At 39.6% G+C, this 16,772-nt stretch overlaps 1 protein-coding gene across 1 annotated transcript; it reads left to right on the top strand.

The window, feature by feature from the left end:
- The first annotated feature begins 2,553 nt into the window (after positions 1-2,553).
- On the top strand, positions 2,554-16,184 carry LOC139443237 (adenylyltransferase and sulfurtransferase MOCS3-like). The gene is made up of 12 exons (XM_071224209.1): positions 2,554-2,662; positions 6,726-6,855; positions 6,991-7,083; positions 7,993-8,114; positions 8,503-8,576; positions 9,169-9,286; positions 10,208-10,316; positions 11,628-11,690; positions 12,715-12,878; positions 13,379-13,426; positions 14,800-14,899; positions 15,217-16,184. Exons 1-12 carry the CDS (start codon positions 2,573-2,575, stop codon positions 15,462-15,464), a joined length of 1,359 nt encoding a protein of 452 aa, XP_071080310.1. The 5' UTR covers positions 2,554-2,572; the 3' UTR covers positions 15,465-16,184.
- Positions 16,185-16,772: the final 588 nt, after the last annotated feature.

Raw genomic sequence — 16,772 nt, 5'->3', positions numbered from 1 at the left:
CCAAAGTATTTTCATTTTCACTCATACCCGCAGGGTATCACCCTTTCTACATATTTTCATTTTATCCTTTTAGATCTCCCCGCAGGGTTCTAAATCATTTTCATATATATTTCAAATTTACTTATGCAACCCGCAGGGCTCCCTTTTTATACTACTTACCCCCAGCGTAAGTTACCTTTCCAACGCCGAGTCAGCCCCCGAATCTTATGCCAAGTATTGTATATAATAAACATTTGATCGTACTCAATTGTTTTGTTGTCACTGCACAAAATGTCCATATTTGGAGTTAGAATGGTTTTACGCCGCTTTTAGCAATATTCAAGCAATATCACGGCTTGGGACACCAGAAATGGGCTTCACTTATTGTACCCATGTCAGGAATCAAACCTGGGTCATCGGCATGATGAGTGAACGCTTTAACCACTAGGCTACCCGACCACTCCCCCCATATATATGGAGAAGTTGCAAGTATCAGAAGATGCAACACACACAAAACAGTCTTTAATAGCAATATGTAAGGGTGAGATAATACACTAAAACTATGATACATGGTCTCTGATACGATGCACAATAAACACGACCATGTATCGTGATTCATGACTATGCATGAATCTGTATCACAATACATGTTTACAAAAGACATATTTTTATCTTTCTTTAAAGAATAAGCCAATCTTAATGTGAGCTTGAAAGGCCACCACCATCCCACAAATAAGCTGTTTGAGATAACTTGAGATAATCCCTTTTGTTATGGTATCAAAACAGTTAACAAAGAAGAAACAGGATGTTGCCATTTTTTCCACATATGAACTACACTAATATTTCAATTTATGGCCTTTGTGTTGTTATACTGGCATATCGAGAATCAGATACGCATTGTATCATGACCAGTGAGAATCAGATACACATTGTATCATGACCAGTGTATTAAGATACATATTGTATCATGGCCTTCCATAAGGTCACATCCCCAGCAATATGTACATGTGAATCAAGAACAGATCCTCTTAAAACTTTCTGTTTGGTCCTCCTCTAATGCGCAGGGCCAGTTTCACATCTTGTGGCATGATGGTCACCCTCTTGGCATGAATGGCACAAAGATTTACATCCATGAATAAACCCACCATAAATGCTTCAGTGGCTTCCTGTTTCAAAAGAATGTCAGCTTGAAATAACAAAACCATTAAAAAAATATGTATCCCAGGAGATCTAGATTTTCAAACTTCAAATTTTGTTTATTTTTATTTTTTGTTTGTGTATGTGTTTCAAACCCTAATTACCTGTATTATGTACAATTGACAATAATATGTGAATATGTACACTTTGAAGGGTTTTTAGAAAGAAAGGCAGTTCTCATCAATGCAATGCCAATGACAAAAATTGTCTTTTACACAGAGAGAAACAGGTGACAGAATGCACATTACTTTTTAAAATTGAAATAGGTCTATATTGTAACTTTCATAATAAATCAGCTGAAATCATATCTTAAAACCTAAAGGATATTCACATTCATGTTAATAGATTTTATGAAAATGACACAGCGAAAGGGCTTGAACATTTTTAACAAGGATACCAGGGTAAAGTCATTCGTTTATAGCCTAAAATCAAGTAAATTATGATACAATGTATGACTTACAACCAATGGACATTAATTACAATACTGCTAAATGTTCGATACAAATACAAAGATAGATCTAGCACCATAACAAAGTTATCTGGTAAATTTATAGATCAACTTGATACTAAATATGTTCAGAATCGCACAATATGACATTGACCACAGGACCATGTAACCATGTAAAAGTCCCCCAAAAATCATAGACAAGGCCAAAGGCATTTGGCCTCGTCTATGATTTTTTGGCAACTTTTTTTATTTTTATTGTTACATGGTCCTGTGCATTGACTGAAATTAACTATGATCTTCAACTTCTGATGAAACCTTAAGTATCTTCAGGACATTCCAAGACATATTGTTCACGAATGCTACTGTACCTGAAGTGCCAGTAGAGCTGGCATCTGCATCCTTAGCCCTGACTGGATTTTACCAGCAATCTCCTTCACCAGTCTTTGGAAGGGGAGTTTCTTCAGGACCAAAGCTGTGCTCCTCTGATACATTCTAATTTCTTTGAGAGCAGTTGTACCTGCTCTCCATCGTCTAGGCTTCTTAATTCCTCCAGTTTTTTTCCAAGTGTGGACGAAATGTTTACTGTATTACGATTTCTCTTTGTAACTAGTAATTTCTGAAGGGACGACTGGCCGTTTTCAAAATTCAGTTTGGGGGCTTGTTTGGTACGGGCCATGACAGTAAAATCGTCGGCAAATCTATATAGAGTCCGTTGCAAAACAGTGATAAAATACAGTCTAGATATACTTTTAAAACAAAATTACCAACACTGATCTGGTTGGATTGTTCAGGTTTCCTTTCTCCGTTGTCAGCGACTTGCGTCGTCTGCAATGGAGGTTGCACGTGGGTTTGTATTGATGACGTCAAAACGTAAACAAATGGAACTCTTCTGTCGAAAGAGGTAGGTATGTTTGTTAGTCACGTGACCAAGCACTTGCACGTTTTACCATGGAACAGGTGGAAATACGTCGTTTAAAACTTGAGTTGGAGGCCAAAGACAAAGAAATTGAAAGACTGAGAGCAGCGATAGAAGAGCAGGTACCTTGTTATATCATTGTTACTGTTTATATATGTACATAATCACACAGAAAGAGATCTGTCTCTGATAGGGACTCTCGATCAAGGTAGATAACTCTTAAATTTTTCTTTCGTCCATATGACACGTTTTGTAGAACATTTTAATAATTCCGTTACAATGCGACATGATGCAGATCTTGAATGGAATATGCCCATTTTAAATACCACAATCTAATATAATACAGACGTGTTTCGATGGCACTGTCGTATCAGAAAACTGCATGATAAATTATCATCCATTGAATATTGTACTTTTAATAACAAAACAAGTAATATGTACAGAAAATGTAGGAAAGGATTAATGCCCCATTTTGAACATATACAACATGAGATAAAAAGTTATTACAATGCTACAAAGGTAATGTCATTTACAAATTGTAACTATGCAAACCTTTTTACTAGGTAGACACAATTGTATGGATAACGACTTCTTTAAAACTGTAAAAAGCGACGTTTCGGTATAGATCTTTCGGTCAACGGTATAAGGATCTATACTGAAACGTCGCTTTTTACAGTATTAAAGAAGTTGTTACCCATAAAATTGTGTCTACCTTGTCATCCGTCAACTTCTAAGTAATGCCTATCAAACAATTCAAACTTTTTAAGTTTCTGGTCTTCCTTCCATACTTTGTTTAAAAACTAATTTGTAAGACACACTGATACAGTATGTTGACTTTACAGGCAAGAATTTTTATGTTGAAAAGATGTACACTTCTTGAATACTATGTACCACAACGTTATTGACATGAGATGTATATATAAATGCTGTACCTGCTGAGATTAATAAAGAATGAATTTTTTTTATAAGAAATGATAAATTATTACTGAACACTTTTTTTAGGGTGGATAATACCTATGCCCCATAACTGTTCACAGGTAATTCAGACCTCCCTTTCACAGATAACAGGCATTTTTTCCACCCATTTCACATAATTAATGTGTAAATCAAAGAAATCAAGACACAAGAAGTCCTGTTGACAATTTTACAGGATAAAAATACCAGCATGTTCAGATTCATTCAACAAGTCCAATTATGGTAGTCTAAAACGGACTATAGAAATATGTGCATGTGACTCCCTTATAACAATAATAGTGTAGTCATCATAAAACATCTAATCCACAAAACACAAGTCAATTGGAGAAAATTCTAGATGTGCATCTTACAAAATAACAAAATGACACTGCCCCCATGATTGCATAACACATACATAGCCACAGTCACGGTACACGACATGAAATCTGTTGTAGGAAATGTATACATGTTCTTTATAATTAATTGAGGGAGATAGAGGAAAACCATTTATTAGTTTAGATAGCTTCTATTACTGAAATGCCCAAGCTCTGCAGGGCTTTCTCTACAATGTGCTAAATTAAACAAGGAAGGTAGGGGTCGTCTCAAAAACAAAAACTGTGACGTAAGAGGATATTAGACAGCTTTGATACAGAGGTGATTTGGCATACAGTGGACAATCTTTATTAGCAGAAGATACATGTAGTAGAATTCAGGGAAGAAATTAAGGACACAAATAATGTTTCCCGGACTACATTAATTTTTGCTCTCCATGAGATGGGATTTCGATACACTGCACGTGACAGTGGCTGAGCAGTTTTCAGGGGAAAATAAATATTCCATCTTGTCTATGAAGTCAGATTATCTCCGCTCCATTCATGACTATCTCATTCTGGGCTCCAGATCATTGACTTTGATGAAACCAGGGTGAATAAGAATCATTCCACTGACTTCTTGTGGCTACCATGAGGTGGACAAAAAGCACCCGTGATATCATCAGGTACCCGTGATCTGCAGCTTTTTGATGGATATGAGCTATAGCTTTCGAGGCAAAAAAGAAAACTGAAGATTGTCAAAAGTAAATGAATGGTAATATGCTCATAGACTGGTTGGAATATCAGCTACTGCACAATATAAACAACCCTGGCGTCCTACGTCCAGTTATCATAAAGCCCATGAACCAGATACTGTCACGCCAACCATGAGTAATCTGAAAGCAACCATGCAGGAATATCTGACATTTTGCAATGTCGTCTTCACACCATCTGTAATGAAAGTTAAACCTATGGAGAAAATTTGCCTGAAAAAGAACCCAGTAAAGTAGATGACAGATGTGGTGGCACAATACTGTCACATTGTCTTACATATGCCAGGCAACCCAATTGAGCTTATCTGGGCTAACTGTAAAAGGTTTGTTGTAGGGCTGGGACGGGTAACTCGGGGTACCCAGGTCGATGTGAAATGCGTTTTGTTTGCCTCGATTTTATCTGTGTCGTATGTCATGAAAGTGAGTGAGTGAGTGAGTTGAGTTTAACATGCTTTTACCAGTATTCCAGTTATATAACGGTGTGCCAGCTTAATGTGGAAAAAGCCCGAAGTGATGCAGGTCTTACATGTCTGTCACTGTAGTGAAACCCACAAGCAGGGGTATGGTGCTGACAAACCTAACACCATAATTGAGGTGAACTGGGATTCGAACCCGCAATCAAAGGTTTCTGGTGTACCCAAGGGATCAAATCTGCACAGTGAATTGTGGTGCCTTTTGATGTCACGGGAAATAGTGAATAATTTTTTAATTTATCGATAAAAAATGATAAATTGAAATGGAATATGTATTTCAGACATTGTGAAATGTGACAGATTTGATAAATGAATGATATTACAGGTAGATCTAGGTCCATAAAAATATATACTATTTTGACGTGACGTGAGATAAACACATATTGATGATTTGAGATTTGCCGATCGTGCTCCCCCGCCTCGGCCTCGGTTAAACGGCTCATCGTCTATAACGCCCACCAATTATTTGGACCCCATTGGTAGCGTTGTAGCGAGGGACCACTGTATGTCATTAAAGAAACTTGCTTTCAATCAATAACAAATATGTTAGTTCTAGTACCAAACTATCACCTCAGTAGTTTGTATCAAACAGTAAATGTCACTTGAATTTTTAAGAATGAGAACAATGACTTATACAGGTGATGCACTGAGTGTAAGGATTTATTCAACAGGCAATAACATTGTCTAATTGTCAGATAGATGTAATGATGAATATCGGTAAACTTAAATAGATGTTTCATTGTGTTTTCCTGTTACCAGGACTGTAGAGAAATAACTTATCACTGTTAACTGTTAATGTGAAATATTGAGCCGGCCCAAATAAAAAAGGCCAATAACTATAACGAAATAGTTATTCCTTACCACACGTGCAGATGTGGTATTTAAAATGTCCGAAACACAATTTACTTTCCGAGTCAAGCCTATATCTAGAACAGTTATATACATCTAAAACATTATTTCATTTTTTTCAAAATCTTAAAATGTTCACTAATTTTGGGAAAAACCCAATAGAATGACAAATAGATGAGTGAAAGAATATTGGTTACCCAATGAAAAATAAAATAACCCAATTAAAATAGAAACCCTAGAGTAAAAACTCAATTGGTCCAAAAGTTATCGGGAGCTCTGCTGTTTACTGTGTTTTCATTTTCTGTCAGATTTATTCAGTTAAGGTTTGTGCATTTGGAACTGGTTCAGAATTATAGCCCTCAAATGCTACTAATCAATGAGGACGACCATCCCTGGAAGTATACTTGTCATCCACAGAATTTAGCATGACTTTCTAAGGCTGTAATTACAGTGATTGTGTTAACATGGTTCATAGTTTGTCTGCATGTTTTGATTCAGTTAGGATTCATGGTTGAACTGAAACTCTAAGAGTAATATTGTAATGTATTCACAGCAAAGTAGCTATGGAAACAATGCAAAAAAAAATCATGACACAAGTATCAATATGTTTACCGAGGTAAGAGACCCCCGTATTATAAATCAATACAAATTCCCATAGACTATTGGTTAATGCTGTACAATGAATTGGTGCAAATATTTCACTTACTACAGAAGTTGAAACTCAGATTACCAAACTAACTACTGAATGTAAGTTACAGTATGTATACATGGTATACAATGCAAGTTGGATTAAGGACAAAGTCTTTTTTGTTTCCTTGAACTCAGGCTGATTTTGAAACAGTGACTGATGTCAGTGGTCCATCAACAGCAACAAGCAAAAGAATTGTTGAGCTGACAAAAGAAGGTATCTCTCGCTACAGCAGGCAGCTCATTCTCCCTGAGATAGGTGTTCAAGGTGAGAAAATGCTTTCTTCTTTTTATGCTTTTGTCCTCCATCAGGCTGCAAACAGTCATTCTTGGAAGTCACTTGTGAATCTATTTCCTAGGATTTGCCGCTGAGAGATTAAAAAATATATATATCTTTTTCCAGGTCAGTTGAGATTACAGAGGTCCTCTGTTCTGATTGTTGGGGCCGGAGGTTTGGGGTGTCCTGCTGCAATCTACCTGGCGGCAGCAGGGATAGGTGAGTCTCTGACATAGGGTAAGCTCTGATTGTTGGGGCCAAGATTTGGGGTGTCCAGCTGCAATCTACCTGGCGGCAGCAGGGATAGGTGAGTCTCTAACTTGGGGTAAGCTCTGATTGTTGTGGCCAAGGTTTGGGGTGTCCTGCTGCAATCTACCTGGCGGCAGCAGGGATAGGTAAGTCTCTGACATAGGGTTAGCTCTGATTGTTGGGTTCAAGGTTTGGGGTGTCCAGCTGCAATCTACCTGGCGGCAGCACAGATAGTTGAGTCTCTGACACAGGGTAAACTCTGATTGTTGGGTTCAAGGTTTGGGATGGCCAGCTGCAATCTACCTGGGTTATGGTGTTTTTTTTGTGCATATGTTACTAAAGTATACAACTTATCTGGTGCTCTGACAGCTAGTTTGATATATATATATATATATATATACCCGGTACCCCCATTTTGAAAAATGGGGGGATATAGCAATCAGCCAATGTCCTCAGTCCATTTTCCGTTTCGGGAGCAGAACTCCCAAATTGTTAGATATTTCTTGTTTGAAACTTGTGAAACAAATCCGTCTAGTGTTAAACTGGTGCCTTTTGATGATATGGGATTTATGTTTTTTTAACTGTTTTGTTTTCATGACGACAAGTTGGACTCTGTTGAATATTTCCAGATGGAACTTACTATATAGATCAGTCTAGTGGTGCACTAGTTCCTTTGGATGATTTGGGATATTGAAATATACTGAACAACATATTTTTGTTTTTACTGAACTGAAGGTATCAAATAGCAAAGAACCAAAAGCCAAACTACATTTCCGAATTGCACCAGATCGGAGGTCTATGTCATCTCCTGATGACTCTTGTTTGGGTAAGCTAGTGTGATGTAGCGGTATATTTGTGATGCATGGTTGTATATTTCAGGTAAGCTGGGTGTTATAGACTACGACGAGGTGGAGCTGAGTAACCTGCATCGTCAGGTGCTACACACAGAGGACAGAGTGGGTGTTGCCAAGTCAGCGTCGGCCACACACGCTTGCAAGAGGGGAGTACTAGCCTCACACTGTCACACACTGACAGCATAGATATCTGTATAGCATGTTTTATGGGAGGTAAATGAGTGCGACGTGGCAAACACTGCATAAGAACATTGTGAGAAGACGGTGTGTAAAATGGATTTACAGATTTTATGAAAATAGGTTCAGCACTGTAATTATTAGGAAAGGCAAATTTCACCCAAATAGTAAATGTGTATAACTGCATCTCTTTGAATTAAGCTGACACGTTTCAAAATATTTTTGAAAACTTAAATACTTTTCAACACAGCCAATTCACTCTCGACAGAATATCTCTGAGAATTCAACCTCCTCATATCAATATCACCAAATTCCTGGTACAGTTTGATCAGAATAAGTCTGGTTGCTATGTTACAGGCTGAACTCTTCAGTACACTACGTCCCGTATCGCCTTCAGTTGGACAGCTCCAATGCCCTGGCCATCATCTCACAGTATCCTTCAGTGCTGAGACTCCACTCTGTGTGGGTGACATGACCGGTGGTCAAGCTCCTCACAGCGATAGCCCGTTCATGGAGCTCTCTATATTATTGCTGCCACCTTTAAAGCACCCCATTGTAATAGGTGGCCTCTTGGGCTGGGACGGGTAACCCGGGTACCCGGGTCGGGTGGGTACTGAGTAGGACGCGGGTACCCACAGGACTACCCGGACCCGTGGTTAGTCACGTGATATATTGTTTAATGATAAAAATTATCAAGAACTCTATTTTTACACTACAAGTCACTAATGTTCGCATTTCCTTATGACTATGCACCTATTCCTGCTGATTTTTCATATGGTTGAATAAAGATATAAGTTAATTCGGCTTCGTAAGTAATGGGACTGGTTGAGGATCGGTCTGTTAGACTGAGTAGCCTATCAAATCAAATTTTCTAATGAACTCAAGAGTGAGTAATTTGAGATTGTGAGAACCACGGGAATGGATCCAAGGCTTGTGTAGACGTACCGTAATCCACCCACTGGACATACAGAGGATATGTTTGAGAATGCCCCCAAGTTTTTTTATGTGACCCTTAACTTGTAAGGTATGACGTTGTGCTGGATGCCAGTGACAATGTGGCGACCCGCTACCTTCTGAACGATGCTTGTGTGCTGGCAGGGAAACCCCTGGTGTCGGGCAGCGCCCTCAGGTTTGAGGGGCAGGTGAGTACAGGACACACAGGGACAGCAGGAATCAGCCATGTGTCAGTTGTCACAGGTCATTGGTACTTTTGTAGACCTGTCTGTTGTCATTCCATAGGTCTTTGATACTTTTAAAGACCTGTCTGTTGTCATTTCATAGGTTTATGATACTTTTGTAGACCTGTCTGTTGTCATTTCATAGGTCATTGATACTTTTGTAGACCTGTCTGTTGTCATTTCATAGGTCTTTGATACTTTTGTAGACCTGTCTGTTGTCATTTCATAGGTCTTTGATACTTTTGTAGACCTGTCTGTTGTCATTTCATAGGTCTTTGATACTTTTGTAGACCTGTCTGTTGTCATTTCATAGGTCGTTGATACTTTTGTAGACCTGTCTGTTGTCATTTCATAGGTCGTTTATACGTTTATACCTGTCTGTTATAAACTCATAACTCAAAGGTAGAGGTAGGATAAGGGTCCTGTTTGGCTCATGGAAATATCAAATTTAAATTTTCAGAAAACTTTGAAATATTGGTATGACAATGATCCCACATATTCAAATGGCTGACAACTCGCCTTTTTTCTGTCTTACACTTGCAAGGTTTGGACAGCTGTTTTAGCTGTACCTAAGCATACTGTGCCATCCCAAACATGCAATTATGAACGTGAACCGAGTCTAATTCTGAACACATCTGATAACTTGCTAAATGATTTATATCAATGTTTTCAAAAAAAATAAAAAATTTAATGCATATCTTGCAGTCCCTCTCACCTCCTCCTTTCTCACATGGCTGTTTTGGTGGGACCGCATGGTATACATATAACAGTGTGAGATACAATTTTCAATGGAAAGTGTGAAGTGTTTGTATGGTGTATAAAAAAGTACTATCAAACATGTCAGCCAGTTCCTTGTAGTTTTTAAATCATGTGATCTTCTTCCAGCTGACCGTGTACAACCACCGAGGGGGACCCTGCTACCGATGCCTGTTCCCCAAACCTCCGCCCCCCGAAACAGTCACCAACTGCTCCGAGGGTGGTGTGCTGGGAGTAGGTCAGTACAGCGACTCCTGCAGATACAGCTACAAGGCTATTACAGCAAGCAGGGCGTATATGACGCGCACATGTCCAGCACGCACATATGTAGAGAATGGAGATTCATTGTACCTACAGCATATGAGGAGCTATTATGGGTGTCTGTTATTTCATCCATCAAGTCCTTATGATTCATTCAAGGCTCTAAAGTAATTGTCTAAACATACAGGACCTGTGAAGATTGGGGGTAGAATAGGTATTCAGCAATCCATGCTTACCATAAAAGGCGACAATGCTTGTAGTAGGAGGTGACTAACGGGATCAGGTGGTCAGGCTCACTGACTTGGTTGAAGCATGTCATTGTATCCCAACTTGGTTGAAACATGTCATTGTATCCCAACTGCGTGTCAATCACTGGATTGTCTTGTCCAGACTGGATTATTTACAGACCGCCATCATATAGCTGGAATATTGCTGAGTGAGGCGTTAAACAACAAACAAACAAATCTATACATACAGTACACGTCATTTCATTACTTGAGAGGACACTCATATTGCCTGCAAGGATCCTTAAAATTAACTATTGGGGTCCCCTTGACCCCCCTTTTGTTAGTCCAGGTAAAACCGTGAGATAGTGTTGCATCCTGCATGACTCACAGCACAACATTAGGGATAGAGGGCACACCTTACATGTCACCATTTCGTGAGTGACTGCCTCCGTGATCATACGGATAGAGTGTCTCGCCAGAGAGCAAAGTGTTGGTGGTTTGATCCTGGCCATGTCATACCAAAAGACATTAAAAGATGTTACTTGTTGTTTGCCTGCATGGCACTCGGCATTAAGGGGATAAAACAAGGACTGATCGGCTCGGAGTCAGAATAGGAGTATCAGTGTTAGACTGTGGCATGGCATCTCGTTGGGCAGAATAGGAGTATCAGTGTTAGACTGTGGCATGGCATCTCGGTGGGCAGAATAGGTGTATCAGTGTTAGACTGTGGCATGGCATCTCTGTAGGCAGAATAGGAGTATCAGTGTTAGACTGTGGCATGGCATCTCGGTGGGCAGAATAGGTGTATCAGTGTTAGACTGTGGCATGGCATCTCGGAGTCAGAATAGTAGTATCAGTGTTAGACTCTGGCATGGTATCTCGATGGACTAGCAATATAAATACAACATTTGTCCAAACTAGTACAAGTAGACGCATTCCACCTCAACTCACTCCATGACTTGGGTAGTCTGCCCCCCATTTTCAAAATGGTGACTCTAACCCTGGAGTGAGGTAGTTATGGCAAGGCACTGTAACCATGGTAACATGTTCTTGTGTTGCAGTTCCTGGGATCATTGGGTGTCTGCAAGCCCTGGAGACTGTCAAGATTGTGGCCGACATCGGCAGTATCCTTGGTTAGTGGCGTATTGGTGTGTGGTAGGGCATCTTCGGGATGAGCTATTCAAGGAAATTAAGCAGAAGCTGATGCTAGTTGTATGTTTCATTGACCCGGAGGTAACCTAAACTTACCAACTACCGATGATGAACACTGTGGGGATTCAGGTTAGAACACCTTTGACAAATGATATATTTGTGATAACACTTACTTAGTAAAGTACAGATTCTAGTACTTTTGGGGTTGAGTCCAATCCTTAATTCGAACTCACACTGCCAGAGTGAGGCACTTAATCGCCAGCACACAAAGTCAGTGATCTAACCAACTCAGCGACCAAGGCTTCCACAAAAATGAAAGTCTGACAACTGGTAGACTAGGTCACGTACTTTGTGTACCCCTCTGACAAGTGTGTCCATAGAATACCTTTAGGTCCCCAAGAGTGTATGCTGGTCTAAGTGACCAAATGGTCAAGCTCAGTGACTTGGTTGATAGCTGGTCATCGTACTGTGGACTGCTGCTCACAGTAGTATCGATCACTGAATTGTTTGGTCTGTCTGTATTGTGCTGCATCACCTTTAAGATGTGTACAGACAGTATCCTCTTTCGGCTCATTATCCATGATGAGTAAACACATTATATATGATGATTTTGCTACAGACAGAGCAAATAGGTCATATTTTGGATTTGTTTTTTCTTCATCAATATAATTAATGAAATAATTTACAAAATAGGAATCTAATCATCTAACCATGTCTGACCAAATCTGGGGGCGGTCGGGTAGCCTCGTGGTTAAAGCGTTAACTCGTCACGCCAAAGACCCTGGGTACAATGTGTGAAGCCCATTTCTGGTGTCCCCCGCCATGATATTGCTGGAATATTGCTAAAAGCGGCGTAAAACCAAACTCACTCACTCACTCACTCACTGACCAAATCTGACTCTTGACAAATCTGATTATGCCACAAGACAGATAGTCACAGCAATGACATCATGTAGTGAGAGAATGCATAGTTACAAGTTACTTAGCCCCCTACAGCTAGTTCCAGCCAGCGCCTGCTGCTGTTCGATGCCCTGGATGGGATGTTCCGCACCATCAAGCTCCGTCCCCGGCAGCCCAAGTGTCCTGTGTGTGGAGACAACCCCTCCATCACCCAGCTCATGGACTATGAACAGTTCTGTGGGGCCCGAGCTACTGACAAGGTGATGAGAGCAATGTCCTCAATGATTCAGAAGGTCCCCAGTACGACTATCTCACAAAGAACATCACTCGTTTGAAGTCTCGCTATTTGACTTTTTTTCTCCTGATGTTGTGTTGTATGAATCCTCTTTGAATCAAACACTTAAAACAAATTACTTTGAATAGGATGAGGACAGATTTAGGTAACACACCCTTATAGAATACATCACTGATTTCAGTCCTATATGTGCCCAAATCTATTGAGGATGCAAGTCCGAAATTGTCCCTTAGCATAATTTGAATCGATTTTAGTGTTATTAAATGGACTAATATTTCATCTGTGCTTACTCGACCGAACAAAAGTTTACTCAGGTTTTGGTCTAGCTGGTAATGGCACAGTGGTACTCGAGACTAGATAATCACAACATCTCACAAGACTGTAAACCGTCTATCTATGAAACTTGAGAATATGTTACCATCTGAATTTCACAGTTATGAGTTACAAATCGTGAAACTGTTTCAGGAACATGCTCTAACAGTGTTAGATGACACAGAGAGAATCTCCCCAAAGGTAAATATGATGTTAAACATATTTTATTAAAACTTTCATTCAATATTGTGTACAAATTAATGTTATCAAAATCAGTGTGAACTGATCAGAATTTCAAACTGAGTATTAAAATTTAACATATGGACATATTTAGTATTGCCTTTCAAAATTATTGTTCATTTAGGCAAAAAAGTACATTGAAAAACAAAAATGTGTACAAAAACTTATAGCAGTATGTTATCAAGAATGGCAGTGGAGCTGTACATAGTGTTTCATGTACATGGCATGTGTTGTTAGTTTCCATGGCACCAGCTGGGCAGCAGGATCCTATTGTGTTTGCAACGACATATGTGTCACCTTGAATTGAAATGTCACTTCAATAGGGCTGTATAGACCTTTAGGGTCACATTATATGTTTGTTGTCAGTTCAATCATTGTTCTTGAGCCAGTGTGTGCAAGTGAAGAGTAACTTCAGAATGTTAATGTACATACATGTGATTAAGGAGACAACAATTGTCAATACCATCAGAGATAATTATCCAGAAATTGGAGAAAGAGAGCTTCAATGACAATGGTTATACAATGTCGTTGCTGTCCATTTAATTGGACATTTTTCAGGATCGTCATTTATTGCTTCATATGATTCATGTGCCAGTGCTTTGATTCATATATTACGATGTAATATAATATTCTCTGAAAGTAGTACAAATACAATGATGGCATATGGGTTGCTATGGCAACAGAAGTATATATTTCATGGCTTTAGTGTATGGTGATATGGTGCAAAGGCTGCACACAGAAAAGACAGAGTTTAGGTTTTGGATGGTATTGCAGTGACAAAAACAAATACCAGTAGATTAGAGCTGCTTGTCCTTACATTTCATGACGTGGCTATAATAATACATGTAATTATTTTGGGTTTGGTAGAGAGTTTGACAGCTGCCTCTGCCAGTGATTGGGTCAAAACCACCAAAATTATTGACATTAGAGGATAAACTACATGACCCTGGGGTGTTATTTTGACACATGGCATGAGGTCAAAGGTCATGAGAAAATTACCAATGTTGTGATTACATGCTTCTTTTTTCAAAAGTATCCATACTTTCATCACTACACTTGACATATACCTTGTTTTGGATTTATCTCTTTATAAACATGAAACTTATATCTAGAAATCCTGACACATGAGCTTGTCAGTGGACTGTCAAAGGTCAAGGTCATCATTAGGGTCCTTGTGGAAAATGGATGATAAATTACGCATGCAGAACATGCACTCAACATACCAAGGCTAACAATGTGTTGGAAGGTTATGGGACACTGTAATGCAAACCCTGCTTAATGCTGGTCCTGTTAACCCTTCAGTGATTTGGTTGTTCATTTTCTGTTTGACATAGGTTTACCAAGAGATGATGGTGAAGGGGTCACCCCACATTCTGGTGGACGTGCGGACAGAGGTGGAGATGGGCATCTGTCAGCTACCACACCCTTCAGTCAGTATCCTCCAAATTACCACTACCGTATAGTTTACAAGCTGATTAACAGTAATTATCTGCAAGTCTTGGCTTCCATGAAAGATTGAAATTTTCTCAATTCCTAAATAAGGACACCCTTAACATTTTCATGTCAAGCATTTTGGCGAAATACAGCAAAATGGTGACCAGTTTAATTAACTTAAACAATTTATGTGTAGTACGTCTCTGATTATATATGAAATAGTAAGGAGAAATAGAATCTTATGTTCCTATATTGCAGGGTAAGATTACTAAATTGCAGTGGAAGAAATAGTTTGTACATTTCTTGACCAATCTCAGATATACCAATATCTTCAATAGACAAAGCTGATTGTGTAGAGAGGTTGAAATCCACAGTAAAGAAACAACCCACAGGTAGCAACAGCCCAGTATCGGTTGTGCTGGTGTGTCGGCGAGGTAACGACTCACAGAATGCAGTCAGGTCCCTTCAACATTCCTTGTCAGACTGTAATGTAACACTAAAGGACATCCGTGGAGGTCTGCATGCCTGGGCCAGGCAGGTGGACAAGGACTTCCCTGTTTACTGAAGGACGTCCATGGACGCCTGGCCCAGGCAGGTGGACAAGGACTTCCCTGTTTACTGAAGGACATCCGTGGAGGTCTGGCCAGGCAGGTGGACAAGGACTTCCCTGTTTACTGAAGGACGTCCATGGACGCCTGGGCCAGGCAGGTGGACAAGAACTTCCCTGTTTACTGAAGGACATCCGTGGAGGTCTGCATGCCTGGCCCAGGCAGGTGGACAAGGACTTCCCTGTTTACTGAAGGACGTCCATGGACGCCTGGGCCAGGCAGGTGGACAAGAACTTCCCTGTTTACTGAAGGACATCCGTGGAGGTCTACATGCCTGGGCCAAACAGGGGGACAAGACCTGTGTTGGTCACTGAAGGACACTTTAAATGTAACACCCCTGTACAAGTACTAAAATCCATAGTGTGGTTGCAGGAGCACTTTGTATCATAAAGATATCATTTGGGTTTGATGCACATTAAGTTTTCAGTAACCAGAATATAATTATCAGTTACATACACGAGGCAATCAGGAGGAGGTTAGCCATTGGTTGACAGTGTGAGAACATTGTTTTATCCCTTAAAGGTCTGGTCACCACTGGCTATATTCACTCACTCAGAAGTATGTATTGGGGCAGGGTAGATCTGAATTAGAACAATTTCATTGTTTTATGTATAGGTCATTTTATTTACACATCCATGTACAAATAAGCAACTGTTAATTTTCTGACTTGGACTTTTTGTTGTCATTTTATCTGCAATGAAAAAGAATTTTTATGTGCAAATGATAGTGTCAGTCATTGAGTACAGTCAAATCTCGTTAATCAGACAATTGGCTTTATCCGACACAAATGATGGGAACTGATTAAATCAGTGCTTTTTAGACCCGATAATCCAACAGTCTCACACTCCGACACACCTAATTTGCAACAAATTGCTGAAATTACTCATTAATCAGTCTCGTTAATCCGACACAGAGATCAGCGTACTCCGTGGTCATCTGCCCGCGAGTACAGAGCCCCATGTTTTGATGCGAGACAAGTCGGCGAGTAGCTGCATATTTTTATGGATGCAGAGATAAACTTGCTTAACAATTATTGCTTTAATAAGCAAAACAGGATTAATCACATGCCTAGATTACATCAATCTCATTAAAAGTTGTCGCTACCGCTGAGGACATCCCATTACAGATCACGTCAGTTTTGTGTTAAACTTTAGAGGTTGCATGATAAGATAACATATTCCGCTAACAATGTAACACAACAATATGAATATTTCCTTTTTCCTTTTTTTATTACAACATGTTTGAATCATTATCTATCATGTAGT

Source organism: Haliotis cracherodii, unplaced genomic scaffold (assembly GCF_022045235.1).
Source record: "Haliotis cracherodii isolate W230 unplaced genomic scaffold, xgHalCrac1.p SCAF_5, whole genome shotgun sequence".
Lineage (NCBI taxonomy): Eukaryota > Metazoa > Mollusca > Gastropoda > Lepetellida > Haliotidae > Haliotis > Haliotis cracherodii.
The sequence above is the reverse complement of the archived record's forward strand: the minus strand, read 5'-3'. Positions and strand labels throughout refer to the sequence as shown.